The following is an 18,287-nucleotide window of genomic DNA, read 5'->3' on the forward strand; positions in this document are numbered from 1 at the left end:
TTAAACGTTGGACCATTATTGTAATGGAATTGACCTTTACCACATCGCACCACATTAGACAAGTGAGATGGCATAGATTACATACAATTGGTTTTGTCCGGTGAAACTGGTAAGCATAGTAGTTGTTAGAGGTGCAGATGAATAGGTCATATATTTTGTACAAGTAAGTGACAGCATTATGGTTCCTTATATTACAAATTTGACATGGCTCAGGTGAATCAGTGATTCTGTAAATATAATTAGGTGCACTATAACCTTGTTGAGCACACAATTGGCAAGTGATTGTAGAATAAGAAGCTCCATTACTAAACTGTGAAGTGAAATCATGTACAACACATTTAGTATTAGAATACCTTTGGCCTTGATTATACTGAAACTTGCATGTGCCCCTTTGATTTTGATTAAAAGGATTGATTGTGTCCATTGCCTCAATTGCATCCAGGACTAGCATAGAAACTAGAATGACCATTGCCTTGAAAACCTAAATTTTGTGTAGAGCCATTTGATGCAAATGATCCATGACCATAATTTGCAGTTACTGAGTCTTTGGAACCCTGTCTTTGATCATGTGCCACCATAGCATTGAGGAATTGTTTTTAACAAAAGCTTCATCTGCAAGCAATTGGGATCGAAAATCTTTGAGAGAAATAACATTTTCTCTGCCACGAATCACACATCTAAAGGTGTTGTACTCTGATGGCAAGCCATTAAAAGCAAGAATAACAATGTCCTCATCTGCAAATGTGACTCCAGCAGCAGCAAGAAATTCTCTTGCTTCCTTGATTCTTTGCAGGTACTGAGTCACATAATCAGTGCCCTTCTTGATGGTATAAAGATTTGATTTCATTTGAAAGATTGTAGTCCTACTCACGATAAATAATTGTTCTTGAAGCCTAACCCATAAATCCCTTGCACTTATGCTACCAATAGCACAAGAAATTGCAGAAAAGGATAAGGTTGCAGTAATGAGATGCATAAGTGTCCTATCATGCATTTTCCAGACCTTGTATTCATCTGTCTCGGTTCTTGAAGATAAGACATTATTCATCACCTCAGAATCTCCAGAATAGGTAGAAGGAAATTGGAAAGGACACATATGTGTGCCATCAACAAACCCCATAATCCCATGACCTTCAAGCATCAATTGCATCTGAAAGTGCCATTAAAGGTAGTTGGTCTCATCCAACTTGAGTGAAATCGATGTTGAAATGGATGAAATTAACCCCGTAATCGGTGATTGCAAGATCTGCAATTGACTCGCAGTAACCATGTTGATCAGTTTTCGCAGTGAACTTAAAATAAACACTTAGTGTGTAAGAACTTGCAGAAAACAGATGGTAGAAATGGGTAAGAATCACAACCCAAAAATTCAGAAAAGAAATCACAGAAAGATCGTAGAAGAAAAAAATAGGTAGTGGAAGCAAAGAACTAAGGATCAAAAAAGCTTGCAACGAAGCTTATCAAATAACTAGTGATCGGTGATTGCAAGATTTAAAGTTGATTCGCCGTTACCATTTCGAAAATTTGTAGAGAAATCTGCCTGAGGAAAAGACTCAAACACCTTGTGTGCACAAACTTTCAAAGCGAAGAATGAAGAACTGGGTAATCTTGATACATCCACAAGATAAAAGAAGAAAGAATTTCCTGTAACGGAAGCAAAAGAGAGGATCGAAGAAGCTGATCAAGCTTTAATGGTGATTGATACCATTCTGTCACATCCCAGTCTTTACTCCGCCGTAGCACAATATTGTCCATTTTGGGCCTCGGCCACGCCTTCACGGTTTTGTTTCTGGGAACTCAGACGAGAACTTCCCAGTGGGTCACCCATCTTAGGATTGTTCTTGCCCAAACTCGCTTAACTTCGGAGTTTCGATGGAACCTGAAGCCAGTGAGTTCCCAAAAGGCCTTGTGCTAGATGGAAGTGGGCATGTACATATAAGGCACATCACCCCCTCTCCTTTGGTCAATGTGGGATGTTACAATCCACCCCCCTTAGGGGCCCGACGTCCTCGTCAGTATACTTGCACCACACATCAGAATGGCTTTGATACCATTTTAACCAAGTATCTCAATTTATATGAATGTAGAGAGAGAGAGAGAGAGATAGAGATAGAGAAATATGATTGAATTGATATCTTACTTAATGAAGAAGCTATTACAAGAGAGAGTATTTATTGTCCTAGTTAACCGACTCTTCTAACAGATATAACAAACAAGCTAATCTGTTTACATGTGGCATCATCTTAGCCTTACAATCTTATACTTCTAACAACTATATCATAAAAGGATTGCAAGTAAAAAGAGGAAGAGAGAAATACTGATATTATTGTTTTCAGTTCTTTCAATTGTTGTCTTGATCACCTGCGAAGTTCTTTATTTATAGAGCCATATCCGTAGGTTTATAAAGAATGAAAATCACCCATGATAAATCAAACAATCATCCGTGATAAACCACTTTTGAAAAAACATAAAACAACAAACTATTCCCTATTATTCACTACTATTCCCATGTGGGCATTCAATCATTGTCATAATTTTTACAACAATACCGCTTGGATGCCCACATATCAACATCAGTTGCCTCATTAAACCTTGCTTGGAAAAACCGAGTGGGAAAAAACCATAGCGAAGGAAAAAGAGTACAACTTTACCTGGATTGTTGATATAGTGTTAAGCATGCTTATGTTGCCTCGTTAAAACCCTGATAGGAAAAAACTAGTAGGAAAAATCCTAGTCGAAGGAAAAAGAGTACAACAGGCATGTATCATGGATGCTCCCCCTGACATGTATCTCCTCTTGATTCCGCATTCTTCAAAGTTAACTGATTGGTAAGCCGACGTAATCTGATACCCTGCATTAGCTTCTGAAACGTGCATTTTGGTAGAGATTTGATGAACAGGTCTGCCAGATTTTCATTGGAACGGATTTGTCTGACTTCAATAACTTTAGCCTTCTGAAGCTTATGTGCACTGAAAAACTTTGGAGATATATGTTTAGTCTTATCGCCCTTGATGAATCCTTCCTTCATTTGGGCAACACAGCCTGCATTATCTTCATGAATAATAGTTACAGTGTTTGTCTTTGAAGGTAGACCACATGAATTCCGGATATGATGGATCATTGATCTTAACCAAGAACATTCACGACTTGCTTCATGTAAAGAAAGTATTTTCGAGCTATTGAAAGATGTAACAACTAATGTTTTCTTTTTTTAGCACCATAAAATTGATGTATCTCCATTAGTGAACACATATCCAATTTGTGAACGGGTTTTGTGCTGATCATTTGTATATCCAACAAGAATCTGGTCATTTGTGGATTTCTTTGAGTAGAAGAGGCCCATGTTTATTGTCCCACAAAGGTATCGTAATACATCTTTGACTCCCTTCCAATGATGAATTGTTAGAGCAGAGCTATACCTTGTTAACAAGTTGACTGAAAAAGCTATATTTGGTCAAGTACATTGTGCTAAATACAATAAAGCACCTATTGCACTCAAATATGGTACTTCTAGACCAAGGACCATTTCATCATCTTCTTTTGGATGGAATGGAACTTTCTTAATGTCCGAAGAATGAACGACTATTGGTGTGCTGAATGGATAAGCCTTGTCCATGCCAAATCGCTTCAGGATTTTTTCATTGTAAGTTATTTGATGGACCAAAATTCTATTAACACAATGCTCAATCTGTAGGCCAAGACAATATTTTGTTTTTCCAAAGTCTTTCGTTTCAAATTCGCTTTTCAGATACTCAGCAGTTTTATTGAGCTCTTCAGGGTTCCAACTAGGTTCATATCATCGACATATACTGCCACTATAGCAAATCCAGAATTTGATTTCTTAATGAACACACAAGGGCAAATGACATTGTTGGCATATCCTTCTTTGATCAAATACTCACTGAGACGGTTATACCACATTTGTCCAAATTGCTTCAGCCTATATAATGATCGCCTTAATTTGATTGAGAGCATACCTCATGGTTCGTTAGTCGTTTCAGGCAACTTAAGTCTTTCTAGGACTTTCATATACATGTTAGTATCTAATTCTCCATATAGATACGCGATGATGACATCCATAAGTCGCATGTCAAGTTTTTCTGAAACCACTAAACTTATTAAGTAACAAAACGTAATTGCGTCCATTATAGGAGAGTATGTCTCCTCATAATCAATTTCAGGTCTTTGTGAAAAACCTCGTGCAACGAGTCGTGCTTTATATCTTGCAATCTTGTTTTTCTCATTGCGTTTTCTTATGAATACCCAGTTGTAACCCACGGGGTTTACACCAGGCAGAGTTTGGACTACAAGTATAAAAACATTTCGCCTTTCCAAGGAATTTAATTCTGCCTGGATTGTATCTTTCCACTTAAGCCAATCTTGTCTCCATTTGCATTCATCAACATAGCGGGGCTCAATATCATCGTTTAATATGATTTCACTAGCTACTGTGAATGTTAACATGTCATCGATGATTATTTCATTCCGATCCCATAATTCGTTAGTACATGCATAATTTATTGAGATTTCTTTGCTTTCATGTACTTCTGTCTCTTCAGGGACATGTGTCTCATCAAGGACATTTTCTTTTTCTAAAAGTTCAGAATCATGAATTGTGGATTTGTCATTCATTTTCTTTTCCTGAATGATTTCATTTAGATTTAACTGTGCCTTCATCTTTCTCGTTCGAGGGGCTAAATCTTTTGAACCCAGGGGTTTACCATGCTTCAGGCATGCACTGGATGAATCATTTGCTGCGACTTTATTTTGTCCAACAGGAACATCAATTCTGCAGGCACATTTGCAGCTGGTATATGTGATTTTGTCACTTTCATAGCATCATTAAATGCATCTGGCATTTGATTAGCAATATTTTGAAGGTGAACGATCTTTGTCACTTCATTTTCACATTGAGTGCTTCGTGGATCAAAATGAGATAAGGTAGGTACAACCCATGTCAGCTCTTGTTGTTCTTCTAGAAAAATCTTTTTTCCCCCTAACGATGGGAAAACTATCTCATCAAAGTGACAACCAGTAAAACGAGCTGTAAACATATCACCTGTCAAGGGTTCCAAATATCTAATGATAGATGGTGAATCAAAACCCACATAAATTCCCAGTTTGCGCTAAGGTCCCATTTTAGTGCGTTGTGGCAGTGCAATAGGCACATTGTTGATGCACAAAATCAACGAGGACTTTGGTACAACAGAAAGTGTGAAGTTTGTGACCTTCGCTAAATTGCTCAATTTATAGTGTGGATAAGTAAGTAAATGGATAGGGATAGGGAAGCAAACACAAAATGTACGTGGTTCACCCAGATTGGCTACGTCCACGGAGTAGAGGAGTTCTCATTAATTGTGAAGGGTTTACACAAGTACATAGGTTCAAACTCCCCTTTAGTGAGTACTAGTGAATGATTTAGTACCAATGACCTTCGAAAATATTGTGAGAGAATGATCTTTATTTATAGAAGAGAGTTTCTAGTTTCATCCTAACATTGACACGTGTCGTGTTGTGATTGGCTTCTGCTGTTGACACGTGTTGCGTTATGATTGGCTTCTGATGTCGACACGTGTCGCGCAGTGATTAGCCTCTTAGTTGGAGGGAAACTCTTCTGGGTCCTTGATAGCATAACGTTGACCGGTGCTCAGTAGTTTCAAGATTGGTCAAGTATGGTACAAACAGTGCTCCCCTAAGTTCCCGAGTGAGGGAAGCTCCTCGGTTGGGGACTTGCAAGATCCAAGCTATTAAGTAATCACGAAACTTCTAAGTACCAAAGTATGGTATCATTTTCACTTGCCTTATCAATCTCATATGTAGATGTGGCATCTTCTCTGGAAGTACTTTTCCTCCATCCAGGGGTGGTATCTTTAACCGATGAAGATGCACAAGGTAATGTATCAATTTCACTTGAAGCTTACTTGTAGTTTTAGGCTTGGTCAAGTGCGATACAAACCTTATAGTAGGAGTCCCCCAAGTCGCCGAGCTAGGAGATTTGCTGAAGGAGGTAACAGACAAGGTAAACAATTAGACTTCCAAGCAAGCAACTTGGATTGAAGGTTCGACTTCGGCTTCCGGTTGATTGTTCTCCTTCTCCTTGTGTCGTAAACAGCAACAAGGATAAAGAGAAGCAAATGGAGAAGAGATGATATGAGATATTTTTGCTTTTGAAGAAGTAACTTTCCACAAGCTAATTCTTAAACTGGGTTGGAGGGTTTTCTGGTTTCCTCCAGAGTATAAGGCCGACTCAAGAATTTGAAGGTCAAAACAAGTCCATCAAATCTAGAGTACGTTCGACCCTGATGATATGGGATACTTTTGTTGTTGACAAAGTAGTGGATATATCGACACATGTTATGTTACGCTTGTCTCCACATGCTTCCTCGTATCCTTCTCACTTGCCCTATCTGTTCCTCAGGCACATGTGGTATCTTCTTTGGAAGCATAAGATGTTGAAGATGAGTACTCGAGAGCAATGCCAGGTAAGTAATCAGGTAAGGGGTTACAAGCAGTCAGTTCCTGATTGGAAGCTTGATTCCAAGTGCTAACTGATTGCCCTTTTTCTCCTTGTCTTGCAAGTAAGCATAAGGCCAAAGGAAAAGACAGGAAAAAAGCATGATATGGGATACTTTTGCTTTTAACCTTGATGATATGAGATACTCTTGCTCTGGTGTGGCTTGTTTGCAGAGGTATTATCGGGAAGAAAATAAGCTGAGTATTTCGAGAGACTCTGCTAAGAGTGCCCTCTCGGATGTGAAGAAAAGTTCAGCATTTTTTTTATTTGCAGGTCTGCCTGATTGTAGAGGATGGAGGTCGACATATATAGGAGTCTCTCTAACAACAAGTAGTAGTGCTATTCATTTACCCTTCTTAGTCATAGCAATGTAGTGGAAGCTGCAAGCTTCACGTGTTTTAACTTTGTCAGAGCACTTTGAAAAAGTGGTTTTTAGTATTTGGAAAGCTGATGTTACGTGTGAAGATAGCAGACAAGCTTTATCCAAGGAAATCTGGCCCTCAAAGTTCGGAGAGTGGTGCCTCTTCGGTTTTCGAACAAGCAATCCTGTCGAGGATCTGGCTCTCGAGATTCAAAGAATGGTGCCTCTTCAATTTTTCAGAAAGCAATCATGTTGGGAGTCTAACTCTTGAGATTCGGAGAGCAGTGTCTCTTCGATTTTTGAGAAGGTAATCATGTTGGGTGTCTGGCTCTCGAGATTCAGAGGGCAGTGCCTCTTCAATTTTTGAGCACGTAATCCTATTGGGAGTCTGGCTCTCGAGATTCGGAGAGCGGTGCCTCTTCGATTTTTGAGAAAACAATCCTGTTGGGAGTCTGACTCTTGAGATTCGGTGAACAGTGTCTCTTCAATTTTTGAGAAAGTAATCCTGTTGGGAGTCTGGCTCTCGAGATTCAGAGGGCGGTGCCTCTTCGATTTTTTAGCAAGCAATCTTGTTGGGAGTGTTTTCTCGAATGTGAGTAAAGGTTGGGCATTTTTGCCAGTTTGCCTTGCCACGGAGCACAGAGGTTGACACACATTGGGACTTTTTAGTTATCAAGCAGCGGTGCTGTTCCTTTACCCTTGTGGGTAATAGTAGGGTAGCTGGACCTTCAAAATTTATGTGTTTAAACTTTGTCAGAGATCTTTGGCAAAGTTATCTGTGGTACCTGATGAGCTAATGTTGCATGTGAAAAGTGGTGCCTCTTCGGAATCCGGAGAGTGGTGCCTCTTCGATTTTTGAACCAACGGCCCTGTTGCCCTTTCTTTTATAAGGGCACCAATTGTGTGCAAGAAGTACATTCAAAGAGTTATTGCTTGTAAAAATTTTCCCCTTACTTCAAAGATTTATTGCACCTCATTTCTCCTTCATCATTTCTGAGAATGTATGGCCCATCCGACCGTTATTTTAACTTGAACTTTAATGAAGACGTAGCCATGCCTTCTCAAGACAACATATGGCGCCCATCCTTCTTATCCCCTACTGGTCCTCTTACCGTTGGGGACTCTGTGATAAAGAATGATATGACCGCTAAAGTGGTGGCCAGGAACCTTCTCACTCCTAAAGATAACAGACTACTTTCCAAACAGTCTGATGAATTGGTTGTTAAGGATTCTCTAGCTCTCAGTGTTCAGTGTGCAGGTTCTATGTCTAATATGGCTCAATGTCTATTTGCTCGAACCCGCCAAGTTGAATCATTGGCGGCAAAAGTGATAAGTTTCAAACAGGAGATCAGAGGGCTTAAGCATGAGAATAAACAGTTGCACAGGCTCGCACATGACTATGCTACAAACATGAAAAGGAAGCTCGACCAGCTGCAGGAATCTGATGGTCAGATTTTACTTGATCATCAGAGGTTTGTGGGTTTGTTCCAAAGGCATTTATTGCCTTCGTCTTCTGGGGTTGTACCGCGTAATGAAGCTCCAAATGATCAACCTTCGGTGCCTCCTCCTTCTGGGGTTCTGCCTAGTACTGAGGCTCGGAATAATCACCCTCTGGTGCCTCCTCTTTCTGAGGCTTTGCCGACTGCTGGGACTTCTCCTGAGCAACCTTTGTGAAGGCTCCCTCTTGTTTGTTTATTTTGATTCATGTATGTGTACATATTTGTAACTTATCGGAGATATCAATAAACAAGTTTTGCTTCATTTCAACGTATTGTGTTAAATACACCAAGGCATTATTCACTAAGTTCTTTGAATTTTTCCTTTTGTTGAATCTTGTATGTTGAAGCTTTGTGAGTGAAGCATGTAGGTTGAGGTAGTGCTCTCTTAATTTCCCGAGTGAAGAAAACTTCTCAATTGGAGACTTGAAAAAATCCAAGTCACTGAGTGGTCATGAGACTTCCAAGTATCAAGGTGCAGTAGCGTATGGTAAGAGTCCCCCAAGTCTCCGGTCGAGGGAGTTGACGGATGAGGTGTCTTGCTAGTAGCCCAGTTTCCAAAGTAACAAAACTTCACCATTTTCCTTTCTAAGTGGTAGCCCAAAACTCCTCATTCATATATATTTGTAATGAAAGTTGTTAGGCCCAAAGAAGAGGAGTCCTAGGCTTTTTTTTTTTTTTTTTTTTTTGAATTTTTGAATTTTCGAATTTCTGAATTTCTGAATTTTTGAATTTTTGAATTTTTGAATTTCCGAAAGTATAAATATATATATATATATATATATATATATTTTTTAAGCTTTATAGGTGAAGCTTTGAGGTTAAAACTTTGTTGGGTATCATGAATTGATTTTGCTTCACACTATCTTGATCAAGATAGTGTGAAGCTTTTGTAGGTGAAGCTTTTGTGGTGGGTGAAGCTTTTGTTGGTGAAGCTTTTGTGGTGGGGGAAGCTTTTGTGGGTGAAGCTTTTGTGGTGGGGGAAACTTTTGTGGGTGAAGCTTTTGTGGTGGGAGAAACTTTTGTGGGTGAAGCTTTTGTTGGTGAAGCTTTTGTGATGGGTGAAGCTTTTGTGATGGGTGAAGCTTTTGTGGTGGGTGAAGCTTTTATGGGTGAAGCTTTTGTAGGTGAAGTTATTGTGGGTGAAGCTTTTGTAGGTGAAGCTTTGGAGTTGAAGCTTTGTAGGTGAAGCTTTGGAGTTGAAGCTTTTGTTGGGTAACATGAATTGATTTTGCTTTACACTATCTTGATCAAGATAGTGTGAAGCTTTTGAGAATTTGTAGTTGTCCTCCATTGATGAAGCTTTTGTTGATGAAACTTTTTTGGTGAAGCTTTGTTGGGTACCACGAATTGATTTTGCTTCACACTATCTTGATCAAGATAGTGTGAAGCTTTTGAGAATTTGTAGTTGTCCTCCATTGATGAAGCTTTGTTGAAATTTGAAAATGTGGGAGAGACAACATAAACAAATTTTGCTTCCACACTGTTGAGCAAGAGATTGTGATGCAAGCCACACCTTGTAGTAGTCGAAGGTTTGGATGAACCATATAAATTGAATTTGCTTTGAACAGTCTTGAATTTGCCTCGAATGTTTGAGAATTGTAGTTGCCCTCCATTGATGAAGCTTTTGTTGGCACCATAAATTGGTTTTTCTTCACACTGTCTTGATCAAAAATGTGTGAAGCTTTTGAGAATTGTGGTTGTCCTCCATTGATGAAGCTCTTGTTGGCACTATAAATTAGTTTTGCTTCACACTGTCTTGATCAAAAGTGTGTGAAGCTTTTGAGAATTGTGGTTGAACTCCTTTGATGAAGTTTTTGTTGGCACCATAAATTGGTTTTGCTTCACACTGTCTTGATCAACAGTGTGAAGCTTTCTACGAGTTGTAGTGTTTGCATTGTTACAGAGGGGAAATGTCTGAAGCAGATGCAAGAGGGCTGAATAGCTTGATCTTCGCATGCCATGCACTGAAATTGTTGTTGGCTTGCAATAAGACTTTGTTGGTGACTATAACTCTTGTTGGGCATAAGTGTTCCCCTAGTTGATTTGTCAAGCTTGAGGGTTTTTTATTATTTGTGAATGCTAGGAGTTCACATGTACAAGTTGTACCACTCATCTTCTGGTAGGTGGAATGAATGGTGCGTTGCTTTCATCATTTGGTTGGTGGTACAAATGTGAGTTCCTTCATCACCTTTCATCACATTTCATCACCTGGTTGGTGGCACGAGGATGAGTTCCTTCTTCACCTGGTTGGTGGCATGAATGGCAAGTTGCCAAATAATATTAGAGTACGGATTATATATTTCATCACCTGGTTGGTGGCATGAAGGAGAGTACGGGGTGTACATTTCATCACCTGGTTGGTGGTATGAAGATGAGTTCCTTCTTCACCTGGTTGGTGGCATGAATGGCAAGTTGCCAAATGATATTAGAGTACTGGTTGTACATTTCATCACCTGGTTGGTGGCATGAAGGAGAGTACAGGTTGTACATTTCATCACCTGGTTGGTGGCACGAAGATGAGTTCCTTCTTCACCTAGTTGGTGGCATGAGTGGCAAGTTGCCAAAGGAGAGTACGGGTTGTACATTTCATCACCTGGTTGGTGGCACGAAGATGAGTTCCTTCTTCACATAGTTGGTGGCATGAGCGGCAAGTTGCCAAATGATATTAAAGTACGGGTTGTACATTTCATCACCTGGTTGGTGGCATGAAGGAGAGCACGGGTTGTACATTTCATCACCTGGTTGGTGAGAATAAGGGCAAGGTGTCGAGGCACTTTGTAACAAATGTCTGAGACACAAAGTATGTTGAACCCTTTCGAAGCACAATTGGCTTATGTATGGATGTGTTGGAATGTATTATGTTTATGTATGAATGTGTTGGAATGTATGACGTTTATGTATGAATGTGTTGGAATGTATAATGTTTATGTTGATTAATATGAGTGATGCTTATGAATGTTTTGGTATGCATGAAGGGATCCATGTTTTTGATATGTGAACCATGTTAGTTGTTACACTTAGTATCACATACTTTATGTCAAAGTACGCATGTTGAAGCTCTGAGTTGGAGTATAAAGGTAAGTCAGCGTAGACCAAGTGTTCCAGTGCTAGGAACGCAAAAGACTCAGAATGGCTATGTGACAAAAGATCTCAAGCGGTTGAGAGTCAAAACATTTGTAATGTGTATGTCTTCTTATAATAGCATTTCCTTCAGTACCTAGTCCTCCACTTTGAAGGAGTAAGGCTTGGCCCCATAGTCATAATAGTCGACGGTACATTCACCCCTGGTTGTCTTGATATGAACTTTTATCCCTCTTGTTATAATGGGCTTGCTGAGAGTAAAAATCATTCCTCTTATCAAGAGACAGATACATTTGGTGACTTAGCGAGTGGCTAAATGAGGCAGAAGATGATGCAATGGGTGTCTGAATGGCCAATATCTCCTCACTTGGTAGAACTTGACTTCCACTTCCCACTTGTTGATAGGGGTTAACCATATGGGGGTTCCCTTGGTATGTCCTTGCTTCGGCGGAGGCATGGTTGTAAGCCTATGCCATCACCTCAGAATAAGTCTTCCAAGTGTTGGCATTGATCATGTACTTGAAGAAACAATCACGTAGGCCTGCCGTGAAGGCCTTAAGGATGGTCTTGTCATCTGCCTCAGCGCAGTGAGAATACTCATGGCTGAAGTGACTGGCATACTCTCGTAATGACTCATCCGGCTTCTGGCGAATAGTGTACAAGTCATCTGCAGAATGCAAATGATTAGTCTAGAAGATGTGTTGAGAGACAAACAGTTTCCTCAATTCCTCAAATGAGTCTACTGTCTAAGGTGGAAGACAGCAATACCAGTTTAGAGCTCCGCCAGAGAGAGTGGAGGGGAAGATGAGACATCACTCTTCGTCGGTGTGCATCCGATATGCCATGGTGGACTCAAAGAGGTTAAGGTGTTCAATTGGGTCATCCCTTCCAGTATAGAGTTGTAAACCAAGCTTTTGTTTTGTCTTCGCTTGAAGGGGGTGTCGAAGATCATTCTTGTGAGAAGACCAGGCCTGGGTTGGTTCCAGTCAGGTATCTCGGCCTAACGTTCGGCCTTTAACTTGTTTACTTCCTTAAAGAGTTGTAGGACAAAGGGGTCTTGAGTGGAGTCATGTACCACTAGAATTTTCTTTCGTAAGTCTCCATCGCGTCTTGGAAGTAGGAAAGTTTGAGCAAGGGCGTGTGGTTTTTTCTTGGACTCGCCATACTGACTTCTAGGGCGAGTCTGTCGGAATACCTCAGAGTCCCCTATACCTTCATGTTCCTCTGGGACCTGTCGTTCCTTCCCTAGATTGGCAGATGGCCTGGGTCGTGGGAAGGGACCGAGTCTTTCAAAAACCCTTGGGTCATTGATCTTCGAGCATATGTGGAGAGCATTCTCTCGACGTTGCTTTAGGAAGTCTCAGCAGTCACGATAAACGGCTTTCAATCCTTCCAACCCTTCTGCAATGAGGTGTCTTCATTCACTTCTTCTACTTCGGGTCGAAGCATCTGGGTTAAGAAAAGTCTCATGTTGATCAATGTTTTGATGATTAGCTCGCTCCTCATCAGGGATACCTATGTCGAATGGAGGTGACCCTCCGTGTTAGGGGGCACCCAGATAATGGTTGATGTCCACAGGGGCAACATGCTCGCGTGTTTGAGTATGCTTAGTTTCGTGGAGCGTCTCAAATAGCTTCTCATACTGCTCCTAGAGGACCTCATTCTTCATTGCTATCTTGTTGTTCTAAGCTTCTAGCTCATCGACTTTAGCTTGAAGAGTAACCCTCTTTCCTTTCTTCTTTTGTTGCTTCGCACTAGGTGCAAGAGGGGTGTCATTCTGTGTGTTGTGGCTTCCTTCGCTCTCCATGTTAGAGAGGAATGCCTGGTCAAAAGAGAGTATATGAATGGTGGAAACCAGCTTGGCAAAGCTGAAGAGAGTGGGAATAAGTGTCGTTCCCACAGACGGCGCCAAATGTTGATGCACAAAATCAACGAGGACTTTGGTACAACAGAAAGTGTTAAGTTTGTGACCTTCACTAGATTGCTCCGGTCATAGTGTGGATAAGTAAGTAAATGGATAGGGATAGGGAAGCAAACACAAGATGTACGTGGTTCACCCAGATTGGCTACGTCCACGGAGTAGATGAGTTCTCATTAATTGTGAAGGGTTTACACAAGTACATAGGTTCAAGCTCTCCTTTAGTGAGTACTAGTGAATGATTTAGTTCCAATGACCTTCGAAAATATTGTGAGAGAATGATCTCTATTTATAGAAGAGAGTTTCTAGTTTCATTCTGACATTAACACGTGTCGTGTTGTGATTGGCTTCTGATGTTGACACGTGTCGCGCTATGATTGGCTTCTAATGTCGACACGTGTCGCGCTGTGATTGGCCTCTTGGTTGGAGGGAAACTCTTTTGGGTCCTTGACTGGTGCTCAGTAGTTTCAGGATTGGTCAAGTATGGTACAAACACACATAAACAGCACAACCAAAAACTCGTAAATGTGAAATGTTTAGCTAATAGCCAAATATGAGTTGTACTGAGGAGTATTGGTGGTTGGCTATAGGTCTCAATCGAACCAATGATGCAGCATGTAAGATGGCATGTCCCCATGCAGAGATTGGCAATTTTGTTTTCATAAGTAGAGTGCGAGCTATTAATTGAAACTGCTTGATAAATGCTTCTACTAAACCATTTTGAGTATGGACATGAGGAACAAGGTGTTCAACATCAATGTCTAGTGCCATGCAGTAATCATCAAAGGTTTGAGACGTAAATTCACCAGCGTTATCAAGTCGGATTGACTTAATGGGGGTAATCTGGGAACTATGCTCGCAACTTAATTATCTGAGCAAGAAGTCTCGCAAAAGCTACATTTCAAGTAGACAAGAGGCAAACATGTGACCATCGGGTAAATGCATCAACCAAAACCATAAAATATCGAAATGATCCACAAGGTGGTTGAATAGACCCACAAATATCCCCTTGAATTCTTTGCAAAAATGATGGGGATTCATCATTAATCTTTAGTTGTGATGATCTAATTACCAACTTCCCTTGAGAACAAGCCTTGCAAGGGTTATCATTTGAGATAGCAATGTGTTTGCTCAATAATGGATGTCTATTAGAGTTGGTAATGATTCTCGCAACACAGTGGATCCTGGATGACCCAGACGGTCATGCTAAAGCATATAAATTTTTTAATCAATGAACTTCTGGTTCATGACAGTATGTGCTTCAATTGTCTTTATGTATGTATAATACAATCCACTCGATAAACCACGCAACTTCTCCAATATACGCATCTAGGTATCATTGGAGGTAATGCATAGGTATTCTATATTTTATGCACTTCTCATTTCAACGTGGTATCCATTTAAATGTATGTCTTTAAAACTCAACAAATTTCGAGTAAATCGAGTAGCGTACAACGCATTTTGTATGGACAATATCGTTCCATTTGGTAACATGATCTAGGCTTTTCATGAGCCTTCAATTACATCTGAATAGCCTGATATTGTTGTTACCTTTACATTTGTAAGCATCAAGCTTGAGAAATATTTTCAATCTCGAAGTATTGTATGCGTGGTTGCACTGTCTGCAAGACAAATATCTTCGCCATTGCTCTTGTTTTGAGAATAACCATAATTTTTATCCATGCTCTCTGAGTAAGGGAATCACAATTAAAAACAGTTTATTCATAATAAAAGGAAATTGAAATGCCACTTTTATTGAATTGAAATGCGAGCATTAGACTACAATTTTAGAATAATAAGAGTACATCAAATAGAATTGATTCAATCGGACCGATACACTTCATTCCCTTTTTCCACAATGAAGTCTGAGACATCTAGGTGGGTTATATTCAACTGCTCTGATAAATCGAACACTGGATCAGGTATATCCATTGTTTAACCTGGTCGAGGAAATTGGTTTCGACACCCTTCTTCTTGAGAGAGGCTTGATATAGGTTCACCAGACGTTTTGGGGTACGACAGGTACGTGCCCAGTGCCCATTGCCACCACACCTATGGCAAAATCTTTCAGGATTTCTAGGAGTGTTCATATGACCTTTGCCTTTATGGCGATTTGCATTCTTAAAGCTCGGGCCTGAATTATGCCTTGGAACCTGGTTATGAAACTGGACACCATGGTTCTTGCTTTTCCAGTTCCACTGACCTTGCTTGTGGCCACGTCCTCGTTTATAATTATTGCCACAAGAGGATGTAGTATTCACTTCAAGGGAAGCAACATTCACTTCTGGGAATGGTGTCGATCCAATAGGTCGGGACTGATGATTCTTCATCAGAAGCTGATTGTTTTGCTATATCAGCTGATTGTACTCGATAAAGTCTCGCTCTCTATACTGTTGCTGCATGAGCACGTTGGAGGCATGAAAGGTACTGAAAGTCTTTTCTAGCATATCTTCCTTAGTGATGGTTTCCCCACGGAGCTTCATCTAAGAGCTAATTCTGAACATTGCAGAATTGTACTCAGCCACCGACTTGAAATCTTGGATCCTTAAGTGAGTCCACTCATAACGAGCCCTTGGAAGAATCATCGTTTTCTGGTGATTGTATCTATTTCTCAAAGCCTTCCAGAGGACTAATGGATCTTTAATCGTTAGGTATTCGCTCTTCAGTCCTTCATCAAGGTGGCAATGGATAAAGATCATGGCCTTTGCTCGATCTTGAGAGAATGCACTGTTTTCCTCCTTGATGGTTTCTCCAAGATTCCCTGCCTCCAAATGGATCTTGGTATCCATTGCCCAAGTAAGGTAGTTTTTCCCAGTAATGTCTAGGGCAACAAAATCAAGCTTTGCCAAGTTCATCATTTTCTTTCTGAAAGAAAAATGAGATGTGTAAGAACTTGCAATAATATGTATTTTGGAGGAATATAGTGTTAGAACTTCTGGTTCTTACAAATTTTTTGTTTTGATCTTTAGGTCAAAATGATAAGCACTCGAAACTTCAAGCTCAAGCTTTACATGATTAATAAGAAGGGTGATTGTACCGCACCACTCTCGTTGAAACAATATAGTATAAAATGGGCGATTCCGCACCACTCAAGCAGCAGGAAAATTTAAATATGCAAAGCAGTGTGGACGATTATATTACACCACCTAAAATTGCAGTAAAATTAAATATGCAGTTCAAGATGGGCGATGATACCGCACCATCTTCAATCGCAGTAAAATTAACATAAATGAACACTGAGTTAGTAATCAGAAGCTACACCAAACAAGAAATCAAAGATATAAGTAATTGTTATATTGAAACTAGAAGCAGGCATGGTGCTAGTAGTTCTTCGCGAGGGTACATCTAGTAGGTGAGGCAGAGGAGAAAGAATAATAGTAAAATCCTTGGAGGAAGCATTTTTCAGCAAATGGAGATAAGAACTATTTAGGGTTAGAAAGTCGTGCTGATAACGTGTTATAAATAGGCAAAAGTTAGAGAGATAACATTTGCTAAGGACAAGGACAAAGCGGGTGCAAAATATACAACTATAACACAAAAGGATTGCAAGTAAAAAGAGGAAGGGAGGGATATTGATATTATTGCTTTGAGTTCTTTTCTCTTTCAGTTGTTGTCTTGATCACCCGCACAGTTGCTGTCTTGATCACCCGCATAGTGCTCTATTTATAGTCACATCCGTAGGTTTATAGAGAATGAAAATCACCCGTGATAAATCAAACAATCATCCGTGATAAACCACTTTTGAAAAAGCATAACACAACAAACTATTCCCTACTATTCACTACTATTCCCATGTGGGCATTCAATCATTCTCATAATTTTTACAACATTTATTATTTTTTAAGATATATTATTATTTTTGTTTTTTGTTTTTTCAAATAAAAAGTCAAAAAATAAATTGCCACACTCGTACACATATAACAAGAGACTAGTTATAACTTATATTCAGTGTTCTAAAAAACGCCCTAGGTGGCCGCCTAGGCACTGGGCGCCTAGCAACCGAGGCGTTTTTAGGCAAATCGGGAGGAAAAATCGGGTTGGGCCTAGGCGGGCTGGGCAGCTAGGCGGGCTAGGCGGTCCTAGGCGGTCCTAGGAGGTTTTTTTTAATTTTTTTTATTAATTGCATGCTTTTTTCTTTTTTGGTTTCATGGTGGTATACTTATGGAAATGGTGTATCTAATTTGCAAATGATGGATTTACTACAAGTTCATCCAATACTTATGGAAATAGTGTACCTAATTTGCATTTTATCATTATTTTATTATCCATACAAGTAGTTTTGTTTAGGTGTCAATATGCACTTATTTACAAGATATACAAAAAATTTACCTAAATCCACCTAGGTCGCCTAGGCGCCACCTAGCCGCCTAGGCGCCACCTAGCCGCCTAGGCGCTAGGCGCTAGTCCGCCGCCCGACTAGCGCCTAGCATTTTTTAGAACCTTGCTTATATTATAAACGGGCGGGGTTCGGGAGGCCATGCTTTCTAACTTTTAAACCTGCCCCGCCCCACAATTACATCCGGCCCTACCCTGCCCCATTTCTTCTCTAGTAATTTTCTTATCTAATCTAAACCATGGAGTGAGTACAGTGCCTGAGCCGTGTGGTGGCTGGAATCAGTGGAATCGATGGATGGGTTAGAGAATAGAGATGGGGTGGCTGGAATCGGTGGAAGTGGATTCATCTTGAATCTCTATTGGTATTGGGTGAACATGTATGCATTTTAGGTTCTTAATATTGGGAGATCCATCCTGCCTCAGTAATTATTCCTTGAGATATGGAATTTTGGAGGTTAATTTCTTTTTAATTTATTACTTCATTAATGGCATTCTTCTCCGGTGGTGAGGGACCAGAAGGTTAATTACGCTATCTGGAGCAGCGAGTATATTACGATTCTACATAAAAGTCACTCGATG

The 18,287-nt window shown here is 40.1% G+C and overlaps 1 protein-coding gene across 1 annotated transcript; it reads right to left on the reverse strand.

The window, feature by feature from the left end:
* Positions 1-15,856: 15,856 nt before the first annotated feature.
* LOC139195814 (uncharacterized) lies at positions 15,857-16,231 on the reverse strand. Its single transcript, XM_070821488.1, has one exon. It carries the CDS (start codon positions 16,229-16,231, stop codon positions 15,857-15,859), a length of 375 nt encoding a protein of 124 aa, XP_070677589.1.
* Between the last annotated feature and the right edge of the window lie 2,056 nt (positions 16,232-18,287).

Source organism: Malus domestica, chromosome 01, assembly GCF_042453785.1.
Source record: "Malus domestica chromosome 01, GDT2T_hap1".
In the NCBI taxonomy this organism is placed as follows: Eukaryota; Viridiplantae; Streptophyta; class Magnoliopsida; order Rosales; family Rosaceae; genus Malus; species Malus domestica.

Excerpts from the sequence above, each read along its gene's own strand:
- LOC139195814 (XM_070821488.1), bottom strand. The coding sequence starts at position 16,231 with ATGATGAACTTGGCAAAGCTTGATTTTGTTGCCCTAGACATTACTGGG.